We start from the raw sequence: 18897 nt of genomic DNA, 5'->3' as shown, positions 1-18897 counted from the left end.
CAGAGGTTAAGAGCACTGACTGCTCTTCCAGAGGTCCTGAGTTCAATTCCCAGCAACCACATGGTGGCTCACAACCATCTGTGATAGGATCTGGTGCCCTCTTCTGGCCTGCAGTCATACATGCTGTATACATAATAAATTAAATCTAAAAAAAAAAAAAAAAAAAAAAGAAATAAAACTGATAGGGCTTAGTGGGTAAAGACGCTTGCTGCCAAGTCTGATGACCTGAGTTTGATCCCCAATCCCTAAGTAGTGGAATAGAACCAACTCCCACAAACTGTCCTCTGACTTCCCTCCCCATACATCTCAGTACATATGCACAGTCGTGAACATGCACACAGGTACACACAGACAGAGACACACACATACACGCAGCATAATGAAAAAGTAAGACATAAGGAGCACAGGACATAGCACTGGATACAAAAGAAAGTCCCAGAAGAGAGTAAGTCAGTAGGTCTAGAGAACAACAACTAAATAGGATAGATGCAGGATAGCAGTACTTTAAGAGGACTTCTCCAGGAAATGACAGGATTAAAAAGTTAACTTCAAGCCGGGCAGTGGTGGCACACGCCTTTAATCCCTGCACTCTGTAGACAGAGGCAGGCGGATCTCTGTGAGTTCGAGGCCAGCCTGGTCTACAGAGTGAGATCCTGGACAGGCACCAAAACTACACTGAGAAATCCTGTCTCAAAAAAACAACAACAACAAAAGTTAACTTCAAGATCACCTCACAGGCCAGGTGGCAATGGTACACAACTTTAATCCCAGAGGCAGAGGCAGGTGATCTTTGAATTCAAGGCCCACCTGGTCTAGAGAGCAAGTTTCATGACAGCCAGGGCTACACAGAGAAACCCTGTCTCTGGAAAACAAAATGAAAAATATAAAAAATAAAACAGGCTGGAGAGGTTGTTCAGCAGTTAAGAGCATGTAGTGCTCTTGAAAGATGGCCCAACAGATCTGGCACCTTCCTCTGGAATTTGTGAGCACCTACATTCACACATGAACATAACCCCCCTCCCATACACACACACACACACACACACACACACACACACACACACACACACTACACATAATTAAAAACAATAAAATAAGTACATATATAAAAAGAAAGCTAAATCAGGGGCTGGAGAAATGGCTCTACAGTTAAGAGCACTTGCTTCTCTTCCAGAGCACTCCAAGCTCTATGCTGAATATCCACACTGAGTGGCTCACAATTCCCTGTAACTCCAGCTCCAGGGAAATTCAATGTCCTCTTTTGGTCTCTACAAGCACTACATACACAAGATATAAACTCAGATACACACATACACATAAATAAGAAATGAAAAGGATACTTTTTTTAAAAAGCTAAAACATCCATCTTGAATTATCTAACATTGTTAGTAAAATTGATGCAATAGTATACACACATACATACACACAAAACTTCATGAAACTTTGGCAGAGTCATTAAAGCCTTTTTCAGACTGTTCGGCTCTTTAAATTACATGCATATTGATTCACATTGTAATGGAGAAAGACGGAATGCCAAGAACAGAGGGAGGCAAGGTGGGGAAGGAAAACAGTATTAAGAGCCTCAACTAATAGAACAGCTATGTACATGAACATCAGTGGAACTTGTCCAGACATGAAGACAGTAATAATCTGAGGTTCTACTTTAAATAGAATCTTTATTATTTCTAAGTATTTTTTTCTATTATACCAAAAAAGTGTCATTTCTACTTTTAACTCAATATTAGGACACTATTCTACCATGTTCTTAGTAATAGGGTCGTCATCAGTCACAAATTTAATGTGGCCATTTATAAGAGTCCTGGAGCTTTTCTCTCACCACTCTCAGAAGACATCAAGTCTAGCAATACTCTAGTCCTGACTTTCTACACCCAAAAATTTTTGGGCTGGAGAGATGACTCAGAGGTCAAGAGCACTGGCTGCTCTTCCAAAGGTCCTGAGTTCAATTCCCAGCAACCACATGGTGGCTCACAACCATCTATAATGAGATCTGGTGCCCTCTTCTGGCCTGAAGGCATACATGCAAGCAGAACACTATATACATACTTCTCACCCTTTATCATAAAGTATAATTATACATCAGCTGCATATGAGTATCAGTTATTGAAGCAATGCTTACCTGTTGGTTGAAAGGAACTGTCACCCATCAAGTTGCAGATTTGACTTTCTATAAGTTGTCACCTAAGTATTGACATATGACATCAGTCAATTTTTAGTCATTTTAACTGCAAATACTGAGATATAAAACTTGGAATTAAGAAATTCTTAGCCAGGCAGTAATGGCACACACCTTTAATCCCAGCACTCAGGAGGCAGAGGCAGGTGGATCTCTTGAGTTTGAGGCCAGCCTGGTCTACAAAGTGAGTTCCAGGATAGCCAGAGCTACACAGAGAAACCTTGTCTTGAAAAGCCACCACATATACTCCCACCCCTAAAAAAAAAAAAAAGAAAGAAATTCTTGATGAAGGAGATGCAACAATGGCTAAGAACATTTATTTGTTGCACAAACAGGAAGACATCAGTTTGGATCCCCAGCATTTACACAAAAAGCCAGGCATGGTACCCTCAGTGTTAGGGGACTAAGACAGGTATATCCTGGTAGCTTGCTAGCCCAGCAGTCTAGCCAAAACAGTGAGCTTCAGGGCCAGTGAGGCCCTGTATACAGGGAGTAGGGCAGAGAGTGACAGAACAGGATCACATGTTATCTCTGACCTCTGCCCAAATGTACAGAGCATGCACCTGCACTCACACAACACAAAAAATACATAAAAAAGAAGAAATTCTTGAATCAAATTTAAATATTTAAACTTACCATGTGACCACAAAAAGCAGCAAGTTATATCTCAGTTTGCCTTTCTACAAAATAAAGATATCAACTATTAGGGCAGATTTTATCAATGTATATACAATTTACCCTTTTTAATAAAAAAGTTTAAGATGGATGTTTGTTATGCATATAATTTATTTAAAATAACTGGTTCATTCCTGAATAATTCCAAATTTCAGAAATAAAATTATATCAAGTACTTCCAATTTCAATAAATCCAATAAATTAGTAAATTAAACTAAGTTATTTGTGACAAGCATGTGAAACATATCTGTAATCCAGAAGCTTTGGAGTCTGAGGCAAAGTTTGATGCCTAGAATACACAGTGAGACAATATCTCAAACAAACACACAACAAAATATATGCACAAGTAACATCCTTTCATAAAAAGGAATAATTTCCTCATAATGCACTGTTTTAGTAAATGTCACTTCTCAAATGCTAAATGACACTAATCTGTTACCTATTCACACTCAAAAATATATTTCAGTACTAAGACATAATTTAAAATATATTTTTGTGTTGCAGGATATTTGTGCACTGTATGAAGATGTGTTGTGATTGGTTTAATAAAGAGCTGAATGTCCAATGGCTAGGCAGAAGAAAATAGGCAGGTCTTCCAGGCAGAGGTAGGAACACTGGGAGGGAAGAGAGGAGACACCAGCAAGATGCGGAAGAAGTTGGACATACAGAATGCAAGAAAGGTAAAAACCCACATGTCAGAATGCAGAATAGAAGCAGGTTAATTTATAATCTTAAGTTATAAGAGCTAGTTGGGAACAAGCCTAAGCTAAAGGCCAAGCTTTCATAATAAAAAGGTCTCTGTGTCATTATTTGGGGGCTGGCACTCCAAAAAAAGTCCAACAAGAAAGACCTGCTACATCTGTCACCCCATTTTGGGTACCAAATGATGTTTTTCTGTCCACTTAGTGGCTGTACATGAATCTACTGATATTTTACTTATCAGCAGATTGAGCACCAGTCAGCACCCACTGGCCACTCAGGCCATGGCCTGGAAGGCCTTCCAGTCTGGCAGCCCCAGTAAACTAAGTAAGTCTCTATCATTTTATTTACCAACAAAGACTCGGGAGTCAGATGTTGGGGTGAAAACCTGCTAGATCAGAGAAGCTGAGAGGCAACCAGCTGACTGTGATTTTTGGCTGGAGAGACAGCAAGAGACACATCTCTTCACTCATCCCAAAAACTAAGAGTGACAAACTCTAGTCCTGCCCTTTCCTTCCTTTTCTTTTTTTTTTTTTTTTTTTTTTTTTTTTTGGTTTTTTCGAGACAGGGTTTCTCTGTGTAGCTTTTGCGCCTTTCCTGGGACTCACTTGGTAGCCCAGGCTGGCCTCGAACTCACAGAGATCCGCCTGGCTCTGCCTCCCGAGTGCTGGGATTAAAGGCGTGCGCCACCACCGCCCGGCTTTTTTTTTTTTTTTTTTTTTTTTTTGTTTTGTTTTGTTTTGTTTTGTTTGTTTTTTTGTCCTTCCTTTTCTATCCAAATTCCTGGCTTTTCTATGGCTAATTCTGGTCAGCTAGTCACTGGCTCCACCCCGATTCAAGGTTAACTTTATTAACAGTCTCAGAGTGTCACAATGCAATCAAATATCCTGCAACATTTTAATTCATTATTTTTCTGATTTTATCAACTAACTAAAAAGAGACAGAAAAACAGTTGGATATAGCTTCTCAGAGATTTATTCATTCAGAATATAGGTAGTCTTGGCCAGCTACATGAAAGGCAAATATGTTAAAGTTTTAGGTGAAAATAAAGATTTGTAAGAAGTTTACAATTAACCACATTTTATAACTCATTGGTCTTCAAGAAAAAAGTTACAATAAACATTATCAAAAATTCATAATTAGCCAGGAATGATGGCATATGCTTATAATCCTAGCATTTAGAAGGCTAAGGCAAATCATTTCTCGGCCTTTTGGCTAAGATCAAGTGTAGAAGGCTAAGGCAAAAAGAAGATCAAGTTCAAGGCCACCCTGGATTACACAGTAATTTCCAACTAGTTTGGACTTCAAACATTTCAAGACCTGTTTCATAAAATCAAAACCAAACAAACAACTGAATGGCTTCTTAACTGCTTTAATTCAATTATTTATTGATTTTTGAGACAGGATTTCTCTGTATAGCCAGCCCTATCTGTCCTGTAACTAGTTCTGTAGACCAGGCTGGCCTCAAACTCACAGAGATCCACTTACCTCTCCCTACTAGGTGCTGTGATCAAAGGTGTGTACCAGCACCCTGGGCTCTAACTCAATTACTTAAATAGTTGCAGTTTGCCCCTCACTTACAATCTATGTAATGCTCATGATAATTCTTGTTCAACATTAAGGACTTACTAATATTAAGTATCACAATTTTACTATCTGTTGTGGAATATTACTTTAGCTAGGCAAAGATGTGTTACATTTGTTTATGCTGCATTTGTTTACAATGTAAAGATGTGTTGCTTTGTCTGCACAAGGCACCTCAATGGTCTAATAAAACACTGAACAGCCAAAAGCTAGGCAGTAAAGGGATAGGTGGGGCCAGCAGGCAGAGAGAATAAGTAGGAGGAATCTAAAATGAGGAGAACAGGAAGAGAACAAGGGAGAAAGAAAAGAGATGATGATGCCAGGGCCTGCCAAGCAGCAGCCAACAAGCCAGACATGGAGTAGGACATACAGAGTGAAAGAAAGGTAAAAAGCCTTGAGGCAAAATGTAGATAAAGAAAACAGGTTAAATTAAGTTATAAGAGCTAGTGGGACAAGCCTAAGCTAAGGCCAAGCATTCATAACTAAAACTAAGTCTCCATGTCATGAGTTGGGAGCTGATTGGCAGCCCAAAAGAAAGTATGCGACAACTATCAGATTAATACACTAATATTAAGTAGTCATGAATTCCATGAAAAAATGCTTCACAATTTCGGAGTGAAGGTATATAATTCAATGAATAACTAAATCACCTGAAAGAGAAACAAAATATTCAGCAAAGAGATCAGCTTGCATTTCACAGCTCGAAAAGTTTTCTTGCCTCTTCAAGCTGATTCTAAAATAGCCAGAAAAAGAAAACTATACTTCAGCTACTGAATCAGGCACAGATTTCATGCTCATGTTGATTACAGTGTTTCTATTGGGAAAATGAATTCAAATAACTGTTTTAGTTAAGACCCTTCAGTAGCCATCAAAGTGGTAGATGGTTTGGTGCATAAAGGGACTTGGAGCGAGCCTAAAAACTTGAACTTGATCCCTGGAATCCACATGTCCAAAGAAAAGAACTGAGTCCTACAAGTTGTCCTCCTACCTCCACAATCAATATGTGTGCACTGGCAGACACACAGACACACACACACACACACACACACACACACACACACACACGTAAATAAATAAAATATAAAATAAAAGTTAGGACTTCAAAATACAATCTAACCTTTTGTAGATTAAAAACAATCATAATTTCTATTTTATTAATATTTTTAGCTTTTACCTAAATAAGATTAAACTATGCCTTAAAAGGGTTTTTTATTAGAAATCAATGGAAAATTTAAATACATATAATTTCTTATTAATGTTTGGCAATTTATAAAATTCTGAACTAGAGAGATAGCTCAGGGGTAGAATGTTCGCCTACCATGCAGGTGGTTCTGGATACAATCAAACCAAAATACCAAATCTCTTAACTATGAAAAATTACCAAAAACACTGAGTTACGAAAAATTTTATTGATTGTAGCTGAGAGTAAAGCTTTAGGGTAGAGTGCACACTTAGCCTATTTAAGACCTCGTGTTTGATCTCCTGCATCCTCCTTTCTTCTCAGCTTTTAATAGCAAGATAAACTTTGAAATCAGTACACTTCAATACAGTTTTAAACCTCCAAGGTGCCTCAGAAAGCAGAGTGCTTGCTATGTAACACTGGCAACCTGAGTTAAAACCCTAAAACTCATGTAAAAGTGAAAGAGAGAACTGACTCTATAAAGTACATGCATGCTATGGCATGCAGGCACACATCGCACACCCACACTAACAACTAATTTTTTAAAAAAAAGAATATCGCTGGGCTGCGGTGGCACACGCCTTTAATCCCAGCACTCGGGAGGCAGAGCCAGGCGGATCTCTGTGAGTTTGAGGCTAGCCTGGTCTACACAGTGAGTTCCAGGACAGGCTCCAAAACTACACAGAGAAACCCTGTCTCAAAAAAACCAAAAAAAAAAAAAAAGCTGTCAGAGTCCTCTTGCTCTCTGCTTCAAACAAATAAATGGGAGACAGAAACTGATTAAAAAAAAATCATTGTTTTAAATTTTTAAACAAACCAAAAACAACAAATGTCATTTTAAAAAGATTATACATTTGGAGATCTTAGCAGTGACAAGCAAACAGAAAAGAAGAAAAGTTGGGACTTAGTCCTGACAAAATACATATATATACAATTATGTACTATCATAATACTTGACAATGACAGTAAGCAACACTGTTATATTTATTTGTATATATTTACAGCATGGGCTTTTTGTACATTTGTATATTTACTACATGGACTTTTTTTAATCATTATTTTAGAATACTCTACTTATCATTTAAAAAATAAAAAACAAAAAACTTGCCATGAATGAAACAGCATCCAATGTTCGGCAACCAGCAGCCATATACATCTTGTGTTGACAAAAATCCCTTAAGTGCATGGAAAGTCATATCAAATAACTGACAGTAGTGGTCAAACAGCCTAGATAAAACTCCTCAGAATCGCCAGGCGGTGGTGGCACACGCCTTTAATCCCAGCACTCGGGAGGCAGAGCCATGCGGATCTCTGTATCTCTGTGAGTTCGAGGCCAGCCTGAGCTACCAAGTGAGTTCCAGGAAAGGCGCAAAGCTACACAGAGAAACCCTGTCTCGAAAAACCAAAAAAAAAAAAAAAAAAAAAAAAAACTCCTCAGAATAACCCCCACAGCCACTGTATTCTAAAATTTAGTATGAGGGAAAAAAGGAGAGGGTCATTTGTTCTTATTTCTCAAATGTGATTGAGACAATTACAAATTAAGTTCAATGCCAAGCCTGAGCTACAGAGGAAGGTCCTATCTCAACAACAAACCATTATCATCTTTGAGTAAACTATACAGTTTCATTCTTATTGTCAAGTTTCAACATTCTTAAGGTCAAGTTTCAACACTACTTCCATTCATTATATTTTACTACAAATTATCATTGGGATTTATAGTTATAAAATAATTATAATCATTATACAATTAGAGTTGCCCTAATTAAAACATTTCATCTAATGCTCAAACCATATCACTGTGAAAAGTGAGTTATAGAGGCAGGTAAGTACTTGCTCTAAAGTAATACAACTAAGTGATGGGGGAAAAATTCAAGGGTTGGGGAAATTGCTCAGTGGTTAAGGTACTTGTCTTGCAATCAGGAGACCTGAATTCCAATCACCAGAACCCATACCAGTAATTTTTGAGTAAGCTGACCATGGACTAGCTTAATCAATGAGCTCTTGGTTTGGTTGGGAGACTCTTCCTCAGAAAATAAGGTGGATGAGCAAGCTAGAAGATTACCAACATCAACCTCAGGCCTACACACACATCTGAGTATACATAGACACACACACACACACACACACACACACACACACACACATAAATAAATAAAAATAAACAAACAAAATTCAAGCCCATTCATTTCAGAGGCTAGAGATGTCAGACACAGCAGTATTTCAATATTCACGAGGAATAAAAGACCAAAATTACAGGAAGGAGGCAGATTTCATCCTAATGTAACAGTTTCAAAATGTAAGAGGTTTCAAAAAAGATGAATTCTAAAGAACACACATCACCAAATGAAAAGAAATGGAAAATTTCAACCATTATGGAATTGGAAATTGCCACTTTCAAGATCCCCTTAAGGAACATGCCAATTCTAATCTCCTACAGGAATAGAAATTTCTGCCTAAATTGGCAGATGAGGGAGGATCTTTCATTTGGTCACTTTTTTGAAAAAAAGATTTATTTATTTATTATGTATACATTGTTCTGTCTGCACATATCCCTGCAGGCCCTACACCAGATCTCATTACAGATGGTTGTTAGCCAACCAAGTGGTTGCTGAGAATTGAACTCAGGACCTTTGGAAGAGCAAGCAGTGCTCTTAACCTCTGAGCCACCTCTCCAACCCCTGATCACTTTTTTTAATGCCATACTTAGAACTTAAACATTTTGGTTATCAAGCTATTGCCTTCATTTTTTTTTCTAGAAGCTTCTAGGTACAATATAATGAATGAAGAAGTTGGGTTGAAGTCCAACACTATACCTAAGTCTATTCAAAACAAGCAAATTCCTAGTGAAGAGGAAAGAATAATAATTCATAATCCTTTTTTGGTTTGTTTGTTTGTTTTTGTTTTTGTTTTTGTTTTGAGATGGGTTTTTCTGTGTAGCTTTGGCATCTGTCCTGGAACTTGCTCTGTAGATCAGGCTGGTATCACAGACATCTGCCTACCTCTTCTTCCCAAGATTAAAGGCATGCACTCCACCACCTGGCAATAATCCACAATCTTAAATAAGCAGCACAGATTTCATTTTAGCAAAGCTCCATGATGGTTTAAATTAGAACTCCCAAAAGAAACAGAGGTAGATCAGAGAATTCTTCCATAGGGCATGTGGCTAGGGTTAATGGCTTTATTAAACACTTCAGAATATTAGCTTCCGAGGTCCTGTTGCAAGTACCACTTGGGAGTTGGAAGTAGGGGTTCCGAGTAAAATTGTTAGCTCTTAAGCCCTTACTGATAGCCATCATATCCTTCCTTTATGCTTCTCTACTGCCGCCCATCCCCTTTTTTGTTGTTAAGTGCTAAGACCCTTCTAAGGGCTGTGAACCATCTGAACCTGAGTCACTTTACAGAAAACTACTCTAGCAGCAATAACCAAGGTCTCAATGCTGCTGAAGCCACACCTGCTTCATGTTAAGACTTGCTCCAGCCATGACTACCCCAGGTAATCTGCTCTAGATTTAGAATTTTCTACTGCAGAAAAGAGAAACCTCAGTATGCTTTAGAAGACCTTGCTCATTCTGCAGTTATTCTCACTTGGGATGGGAGATGTACTACTCCTGTGATTCAATAAAAAGCCTATCATTGGTACAACATGAGGTTTGTGCAGAGCAATCTCCTCTGACTAACTTAGTATGTTTTTTTTTTCTTTTCTGTTCTCTAAAAATTCTTAGAGTATATTTTGATCATATTCTTTCCCCTCCTCCAACTCCTCCTAGATTCTCCACCACGTCCCTACCCAACTACCTTCATGTTCTTTCTCTTACGGAAACAACCCCCACAAAAAAATTACATAAACATAAGGAGTCTGATATATATATTCCATTTACCTAAAATATTCAAACTAGGGAAATTTCAGAGACAAAAAGCCAATTAATGGTTTTCAAGAATGGAGGGAGGGGGAAAAAGAATGGGGGAAGGGGGGAAAATGAGGAGATTGCTTAATGGGAAGCAAGTTTCCTTTTGAGGACTTGAAAATATTCTGGAATCAGATAGCATTAATTGCTGGATAACATGAAGACTACACTAAAAGCCACTGACCTGTATGTTTTAGAATGGTTAGTTTTGTATTATGCGAATCTAACTACACTTGACAGCAATTAGTTTCACCTCTGTATTTCCCTTTTTACTACTACGTCATGATGAATCTCTGAAGTTTTACTTTTTCTCAAAGTATCTCTTTTATGCCTATCTAGTAATTTTTCTTTTTTTTTTTTTTGGTTTTTCGAGACAGGGTTTCTCTGTGTAGCTTTGCGCCTTTCCTGGGACTCACTTGGTAGCCCAGGCTGGCCTCGAACTCACAGAGATCCGCCTGTCTCTGCCTCCCGAGTGCTGGGATTAAAGGCGTGCGCCACCACCGCCCGGCTTTTTTTTTTTTTTTTTTTTTTTTTTAGACAGGGTTTAACCTGTGTAACCCTGGCTGTCCTCGAACTCAGAGATCCACCTGCCTCTGAATGCTGAGATTAAGGAGTGTGCCCCCCAGCTTCAATTCTTCAATCTTATAGCTTTCCTTCAAAATCTGTATTCACTCAGTCATATTCAGGTGCTTAGAATCTTTATATCAAAAGTAAACAGGATTTACTTTCTAAGATTCACTTTATACTTTGTCTCTTGATCTACACAGATCACTCTGTGTAGCTTTCAGCCATTCAATACAGAATCTTAACCAGTATCAAACATGAATAACTTTACACCAACCCAGGCACAGCTGGGCTATCTTACTGATAAAGTCTCCAGCGTGCAGTGAGAGGAAGGACAGACCACAAACTCCAAAAGACCAAACTTTCAAAGGTGATTTATACTACTAGACCACTAGACTGTTCTGTTGAAATGCAGAAAATCCAGCCTCATAAAACAGATGGAGGGCATGATGGTTAATCTTCATTGTCAACTTGACTGGATTCAGAATCTCCAAGTATGTCTGGTGTCGGACAGGACTAGCTGAGTAGGGAAGACCTATCCAAGATGTGGGTGGCAACATTCCAGGTGCTGGGAAGAATAGGGGAAAGCAGAGCAAGTGAACTTGAACAATTTCCTGGCCTGCCATGAAGTGAAATGTTAGTCTCTGCTACACTCCCTGCCATGATGGACTGAACTCTCTGAAGCTGTAAGCCACAATCAACCGTTCCTGTCTTGTTCTTGTTGAATGTTTGGTCACAGATACAAGTAGGAAAAGGAAAACAAAGCAAATCCCTTCCAAGTGCCTTAAGCTTGCACACCTGCTCCATGTAAACACAAGTCAAAGCCTTTGTGAAATAGAGAGAGTGAGCTAAATTACTGTAGTTAGTGGTCAAAAATCCAAGGAATAAAACAACAATGTTGTTAAATATTAGAAGGGTACATAAATTTAGTTAATTCTCAAATAAACAAAGACATTCAAGTGGTAAGAGCAATACTCTTTACTGAGTATTTTCTGCGTAAAACTGTGTGTGTATCCAAATCACTTGTGTTCATCATTTATGTTAAGTCAAAGAACAGTATTGTTTAAACTAAAAATGACTTTTAAGATATTTTGGCTTAGTCTCATTAATCAAAAAACCTAAATATAACATTTTGATTCTAAGATTTCAGTTAATCATCTTTCACTATGGAGGACCTCTGAAGGGAAGGAAGAACTGCTAACAAGAAAAATACTTCAGAACAGATCTCTCAAGAACAACTTTCTAATACTGCCTAAATTTCTTAACAGATGTAATACAGTAAGTTAAAAAAAAAAAAAAAAGCTAACATAGGTCAGATAGGTTTAATTCATGCATTAGAGGTAGAACTCTGTACAACTAACTACTAATTATTCCCATACTATTAGTGTCCACACAACACTTTTAATTTTTTTCCTTCTTCAAACATTAATTCATGACTTTTGCTGTTTCCTAAAGATTTTCAAACAAGAAGGGGACATTTGCTTACTGATTTAAAATAAAATTGATTACATTGTTTGTGTACATGCATCACAACACACACATGGAGGTCAGAAGATGCTGCAGGCCGCAGGAATATATCCTAAGAACTCACATGGTTATGGCAAAGTCACTACCTGGAGGGATCAGGGAATTCCTCCAGAGGAAGCCAAATTCCAAGGAGTTTTTGGTGTTATTTGGCTTGTTATATATCAGCTGTATTCTGTTATGAAAATCATGTGTGCCTTCATAGTTTTCCCAATTGACCTTTCCCTTAGAAGGGCTAACAGTGTGGACTGATCACTCTCTGGACATACACATTCCAGGAATTTGGAGAACAGCCTCAGGAAAGGCTTTCTCTGGAATCAGATTATCTCCCTTAGCCACTTTCAAGGACTAACAGGAGACATCGCCCAGGTGGGCGCCCAAGTTTCAAGGACTAACAGTGATAGCAGCCCACATGCAAGTCTCCTGACAAGGTAAATTCCACAAGGAGACACCGCCTAGGTGAGGTGGACATTAAGTAATAGCTTTACACAATTTAGCTCAGACCCTCCCTTTATATACCAGGACTTCCAGGGCATGGCACAGAGAAAAGAGAATGGAAGAACTAGATGGGTAAGAACTTAAGAGGAACCAACTGAAATGGGGAAGAACTAGATTGAAGGGCTAGAAGAGAGTACTAGAGGAACGAGATGAAAGATGAGGAAGAGTCAGATAGGAAAGTCCTAGCTGGGAAAGAACAAGGTGAAAAGGACCTAGATGAGGCAGAATTAAGATGAGAGAATTAAGATAGAACTTAAGAGGGAGTAGTAGATAAACAGAGAGAAATCAGGCAAGAAAGGAGCTAGGCACGAAAATAGAACTGAAGCTGTGTATATAGGATGTTATGCCAGAGGAATTAAAGCAAGTGGACTATAGAGCTCGGTGTGCTTAGATTCTATTTCCTTAAAATAGTCCTCGCTGTTAGTAGTTCTCTCTCCTGAGTCCCTGGGATGTATAATATTAAGGCTGGTCCTGCTAAAATTATACAAGAAGAAGACAACCTGTAGGGTTAGATCTCTCCTTCCACCATGTTGGCCCAAAGAATCCAACTCACATCAACAGGCCTGGCAACAAACACTTTTACCCCTGAGCCATCTCATTGCCCTTACTGCTTTAAACAGAATCAAACTCACTCTAGCTTACATGGTTCTGTAGAAGTATCCTTTCACATATTAAAACACATTGTGGGGCCTTACTGATTTCCATCTTTCCTACATCTGGAATTTTTCTGCCACTTCCACCATTCTAGGTTACCATTGCTCACTCTCAACTATGCTAAAAACAAAACCAAAGTTGAAGAATGATTCAACTGCCTAGAAAAAGGACACAGGAGTGAAGTAAATCTGACTAATGCAAGATCTTTCCAGCTTTCTTATGGGTTTTCACAAAATGTTACACTGATTTTTAACAGTATAGAAGACAGACATCCTTGTAGTCTGTGTCAGGGAACACAAACCTACTCACACAGAGATTCAGTACCTAGTGGCCTGTGAATTAAACTTAAAGAAAAGGCACACAAATGTGGCTAAATTTGGAGATTTGCATATCATTTTAACAGAAACGAGCTTAGGATCTGAGCAAGAATAAAGTACTAGAAACTGGATATGGAGTCATATGCCTTAAATTTCAGAACTCAGGAAGCAAGGTCATCTTGGCCATAGTACCAGTACTAGACCAGCCTGAGCTACATAAAATTCTGTCAAACAAAACAAAAACTAAAACTAAAAGACTGAAAGGAGACTAACAAAGAAAAAGAGCTATTTTAGCAAGGTATGTTTATGCAAATTAACCTCTTTCAGATAGCGAAATTCAAGTCCTGTCCTAAGGCAAAGAGAGAAGAATTCTTCCTCCATCTGTTGATTCTCAATTGCCTTTAACTCAAAACACTCTTAATATCAAAGTGACATATTTTGTGATGGTATGTCTCGAACTTCATCTGCTTTTAGTTTTCACTGAATGTGGTTAATATTTCAGGTTTTTTTATTACTCTTTGCCTATATAATGGAAAAAACTGACAATTCACAATGACATAAAGCAGAAGATAATGAAAAGACAGCAGCGAGACAGACTCTGACTGTGATATGTAAGTGTGCCTTCCTTATAAAGGAGTCTTGGAGGCTTCTTAAGAGGTATCCAAGATAAACTTCCTCAAACTCTTAACTATCAATGAGTAAGTTAGTATTTATTTTTGTTTTGTCTCTTTTCTCAAAGGCATGCGCCACTGACACCTGGCTTGTTTTTGTTTTTAAGCAAGGGAGAATATGCCAAGAGCTGATGCCTTTAATCCCAGCACTGGGGAGGCAGAGGCAGACAGATCTCCGTGAGTTCAAGGCCAGCTTGGTCTACAGGACTAGTTCCAGGACAGCCAGAGCTGTTATAGGGAAACCCTGTCTCAAAAAACAACAAAAATGTATAGTTATAAATTTTCTATTGAATAAATACAAGAGGCATGCTAATTATTTATTCTTCTACTTACTCTTCTTTACTAAAAAAGGTAAGTAACAAGGTAACCTTGAGAAGAAAAACACTCCACTAATGGTGTACATACTAGGCTTAAACTAGAGAAATGAGATACTAAGATCTACAGTTCACTCACAGCAAATCTCCTTAGATTTTAATTCATCATAGCTCACTATTGCTACAAAACTCCAAACTCTCAAAGATGTTTTCCAACTGTTCTCTCCTTACCTCTTACAGGGTAGAAACAATTCCAAGGGTTTTTGTTTGTTTGAGAGAATGTCTCACTACACCACAGTGCTGGCCTAGTCCACATAGGAAGATCCACTTGCTTCTGCTTCCCAGAATGCTGGGATTAAAAGCAAGCCCCACCACATCTGGCCAATTCCAAGTTTCTTTCTTTCTTCTTCTTCTTCTTCTTCTTCTTCTTCTTCTTCTTCTTCTTTTTTTTTTTTTTTTTTTTTTTGGTTTTTTGAGACAGGGTTTCTCTGTGTAGCTTTGGAGCCTATCCTGGAACTCAGAGATCCACCTGCCTCTGCCTCCCGGGTGCTGGGATTAAGGGCTTGCACCACCATGCCCAGCCAATTCCAAGTTTCTTAAACTGAGCACACTCTACTCTCCAAAACTGTTCCTCTTCTTCCTGAGTCTCCTCATTCCTAGAGAACGTCTCCATTTTATCAGACAGATGCAGGTAAATTCATACTAAGCACTAAAACGATGCCACAGATTACATGCTAATTGCAAAAGAAAAAGTTTCAAGAGACAACATTTTAACTAAGAGACCAAGGCTAGGATTACTAATAGTCTCCCACTTTACGTATCCCTCATAATTTATGAAACAGTATAAAAAATATGTACTACAAACATGTATCAAATTACAGCAAATATTCTTATCCTTCTTGGGTATGACTATCATACTGTGTTATAGTACACAGGAAAATGGCTTTTATCTTTTATTCACTGATATACACATCCAGTACTTAGGGGTGAACTGTCACATCTGCAAACATTCACATATTCAGCAGACAAAGCAACTGTAGCAAGATGGTTACAAATAGTCACACTAGGTGGTAGGCATCTGAACGCACTATATTCAAATTTCCATTACATTTGAAACAACTTGATCACTAGTAACATCCAAAGATACATATGATCTCAAAAATTCAAATGTAACTGAATGGTAAAGCGAAGAGAATGTCTTCAATATGGAGGCCTATGCCTCCTCGCCTATTCTCACCCATCTCATTGTAACGAAAATGGGGCACACAAATAGTGAGGTGAGCACTGAAATTGGCCCCGGGAGCCAAGGTTTTCCATTGAAGTCATCTCTGAGGCTGACCTTCAAAACAGCTCTCCCCATTGGAAAGGGGCCCAAAGGAATACATCAAGTGACATCAATGGCAGATACAAATGCAAGAAACAATTACAATGACGTTAGTGCAGACGGTGGACAACCAAAAGCACAAGGTGCTCAAACCAATCCCTTCACCGTTCTTTATTTACATCCCAGCAGCCTGAGTCGGTACAGCCATCTCCCAAAGCAGGCTACCTCACAAATGCCAAGGGGGGGGCTTTTGTACTTTCTATTTCCCTCGCGTGATTTTCTGCTTAAGGGCACTAAACGACGTCCAGTTATTTAGAGGATTCATTCCAAACTTGGAAACAACAAAGCAGAATGTTTAAGTATGGCAGACTTCATGGAAAACCTGATCTTGGCGAAGTCAAAGGTCCCCATGCTCGCAGCAGGTTAACGTCCATTTTTCTCTCTCTAGAATATTTCCTAATGCTCTAACCACTGCAGGTGAGTCGTGAAAACACCATCTCTTCTCGAGCAGCCTAAAAACCTCAAAATGCAATCACTCGTTTGTGGTTTATCAAGTGAAACCTGCAAAGCTCGGCGGGGGTGGGGGGGTGGGGGGGGGCGGGGAAAAAAATCTGTCCGACTCGCTCCTCTACGCCCCTCTCGTGCAGACAATAACGGGAGTTGTGTGACAGAGCGGGGACATCCCTTTGACAAGAGAGAAGGCTGTGAGCCTGCCCAGGCGCGGTCGTCCAGCCCAGGCCGGCCCTCCTCGGTGGCTGTTACTGCGGACGCCATGGGGGTTCGGCTCTTGCGTCAAGAGTCGAGCGGACCCGTTTTTGTGAGGAGCTCGGGTCTCCGCCACACACACACACACACACACACACCCGCGGACAAGGTACAAAGGACCGAGGGGAGCCGTCTCCGGAGAGCCAAGCCCGGCTGAGGAGAGCGCGACGCGCGGGGGGCCTGCGCTGCGCGGCGGCGGCGGCGGCGGCGGCGGGCGAGCCGAGGCGGAGGCCGGGCGGGCCTGGACGGTGGGCCGCGCCGCTCAGCCGTCCGCCTCGCCTCGTCGCGCCGGGATCCCTCCCGCGCCAGCCAGGCCCGGCAAGATGGCGGGCCGGCCCCACGCGCAGCCGGCCCCTGCCCGGCCCGGGCGCTCCCGCCGACGCGCCGCGGCCCGAGACCCCCCACCCTGCGCCCCCGGAGTGCGGCGGCGCGGCCGCGCGGGAGGGCCTTCGCGGGCGGGCGGGCGGGCGGCCGCGCGGGGCGGGGGGCGCTTACCGTGAGCGGAGCGGCTCGGCCTGACTGGAGCCCTGAGGAGGAGGAGAAAGAGGAGGAGGCGAGGGAGGAGCGCGGGGCCGTGCGCCGCCACCGCGGCGGCTCCCATCGCGGAGCTGGCTGCCGGGCGGGCGCCGCCAGGAGGGGGGGCGGGGAGGGAGGGAGGGGGCGTCGCGAGCCGCGGCGCGCTGCCTCATGGGTAGGCTCCGAGCCGGCCTCGCGCGTCCGCGCTCCCCGCCGGGTTCCCGCCAACGCGGGAGGCGAGCGCGGGCATGTGCGCCCGCGTCGCGGGCCCTCGAAGGCCACGGGGCCGGCCGGGCCACCCGGGCAGCCCGAGAGGCCACTCCGGGAGCGAGCGGCCTGAGGTCGGCCACCTCGGGCCTGGAACCCGTGCGCACTCAGCCGTGGGTTCCGGACGCCCGTGGGCGAGCGAGGCTTAAATGGAAGAGGGAACCTGAGAGGAAAAGGAATTCAGTTTCTGTGATGCTGGCAGATTTTTTTTTTTTTTTAACGTACGCTTTTGTTTGGATATCTTCTTCATTCCTGTCGTAGGAATGGTAGCCTGTGATTGGAAAAGAGAGAGAAAAAAAAATGGCCGATGCATTTACTATAACACTTTGCAAGTCAGATCTGTAAGGAAACTGACTCCGAGCTTGTCAGAAACGTAGATGGACGTCTGTGTGTTTTCACGCTGTCAGTTTTTAAAAATAACACTGGATTCATGAGAGCTGGAGATAGGCTCAGGGGTTAAGAGCCCGTATTGCTCTTGTTGCTCTTCCAGAGGGCCCAGGTTGGGTTCTCAGCACCCACGTGGCTGCTCACAACTGTCCGGAGCTCCAGTTCCAGAGGATCTGACGCCCTCTTCTGGCCTCGGCAGGCACCAGGCACTAGAGTGGCGCACAGACCCATTATGCAGGCAAAACACAAACACACATAAACGCAAATACTCTGAGGGTTTCATTAGCTATTTTCTGCCAAGCAGCCTATATTTCCTCGTAGGTAGCAGTCTGTTGGCAATCACGACTTCTTTTATTCCGGTCTTAATTACTAACACAATACATTTCACACATAGAGAATGGTTACAGAAGGTTTAAAGAGGCCACAGCAGATTTCAAAGGAGACAAAAGCAGAAAGCTGATATCGATGCAAATTGAGTCACTGCAGGTGGTTAGAAAAGGTATCTGGGAACCCAGCAGGAACCCCGCAGAGCCGGGGCTGCAGAACCAGTCTGCAGAGGCATAGAGACAAGCAAGGAACAAGACCCATCAGAAAGATAGAAGGATGACATTGGAAGTCAAGCAGTGTGAATTGTTAGGAGTTGTCTGCCTGTCACTTCCTGGAAACAGACACCAAGTGGTCAGGTGACAGGTGGCCAATGCTGTCACTATCTCAGTGTTAGGTGCCTGTATTAATCCGGGTTCTCTAGAGTAAAGAACTTATAGAATGAATCTATGTACAAAGAAAGGGGTTTTACTAGAATGACTTACTAATCCAACTAATCCAACAATGGCTGGCGATGGACAGGAAGTCCAAGAAT

The 18897-nt window shown here is 41.3% G+C and overlaps 1 protein-coding gene across 3 annotated transcripts in view; it reads right to left on the bottom strand.

The window, feature by feature from the left end:
* Znf280d (zinc finger protein 280D) overlaps positions 1–17496 on the bottom strand; it is an 83701-nt gene extending 66205 nt beyond the window's left edge. For all 3 annotated transcript variants that reach the window (XM_059268216.1, XM_059268217.1, XM_059268218.1), the window contains exons 1-3: positions 17364–17496; positions 2831–2874; positions 2138–2199 (exon numbers count right to left, since the gene is read on the bottom strand). In XM_059268216.1, coding sequence (XP_059124199.1) covers positions 2138–2165 — 28 coding nt within the window. In that variant the 5' untranslated portion in view covers positions 2166–2199; positions 2831–2874; positions 17364–17496. The remainder of the gene's footprint in view (positions 1–2137; positions 2200–2830; positions 2875–17363) is intronic.
* Between the last annotated feature and the right edge of the window lie 1401 nt (positions 17497–18897).

The sequence above is a fragment of the Peromyscus eremicus genome, chromosome 7, assembly GCF_949786415.1.
Source record: "Peromyscus eremicus chromosome 7, PerEre_H2_v1, whole genome shotgun sequence".
Taxonomy (NCBI): domain Eukaryota; kingdom Metazoa; phylum Chordata; class Mammalia; order Rodentia; family Cricetidae; genus Peromyscus; species Peromyscus eremicus.
This window is presented reverse-complemented; position numbering and strand designations above follow the sequence as displayed.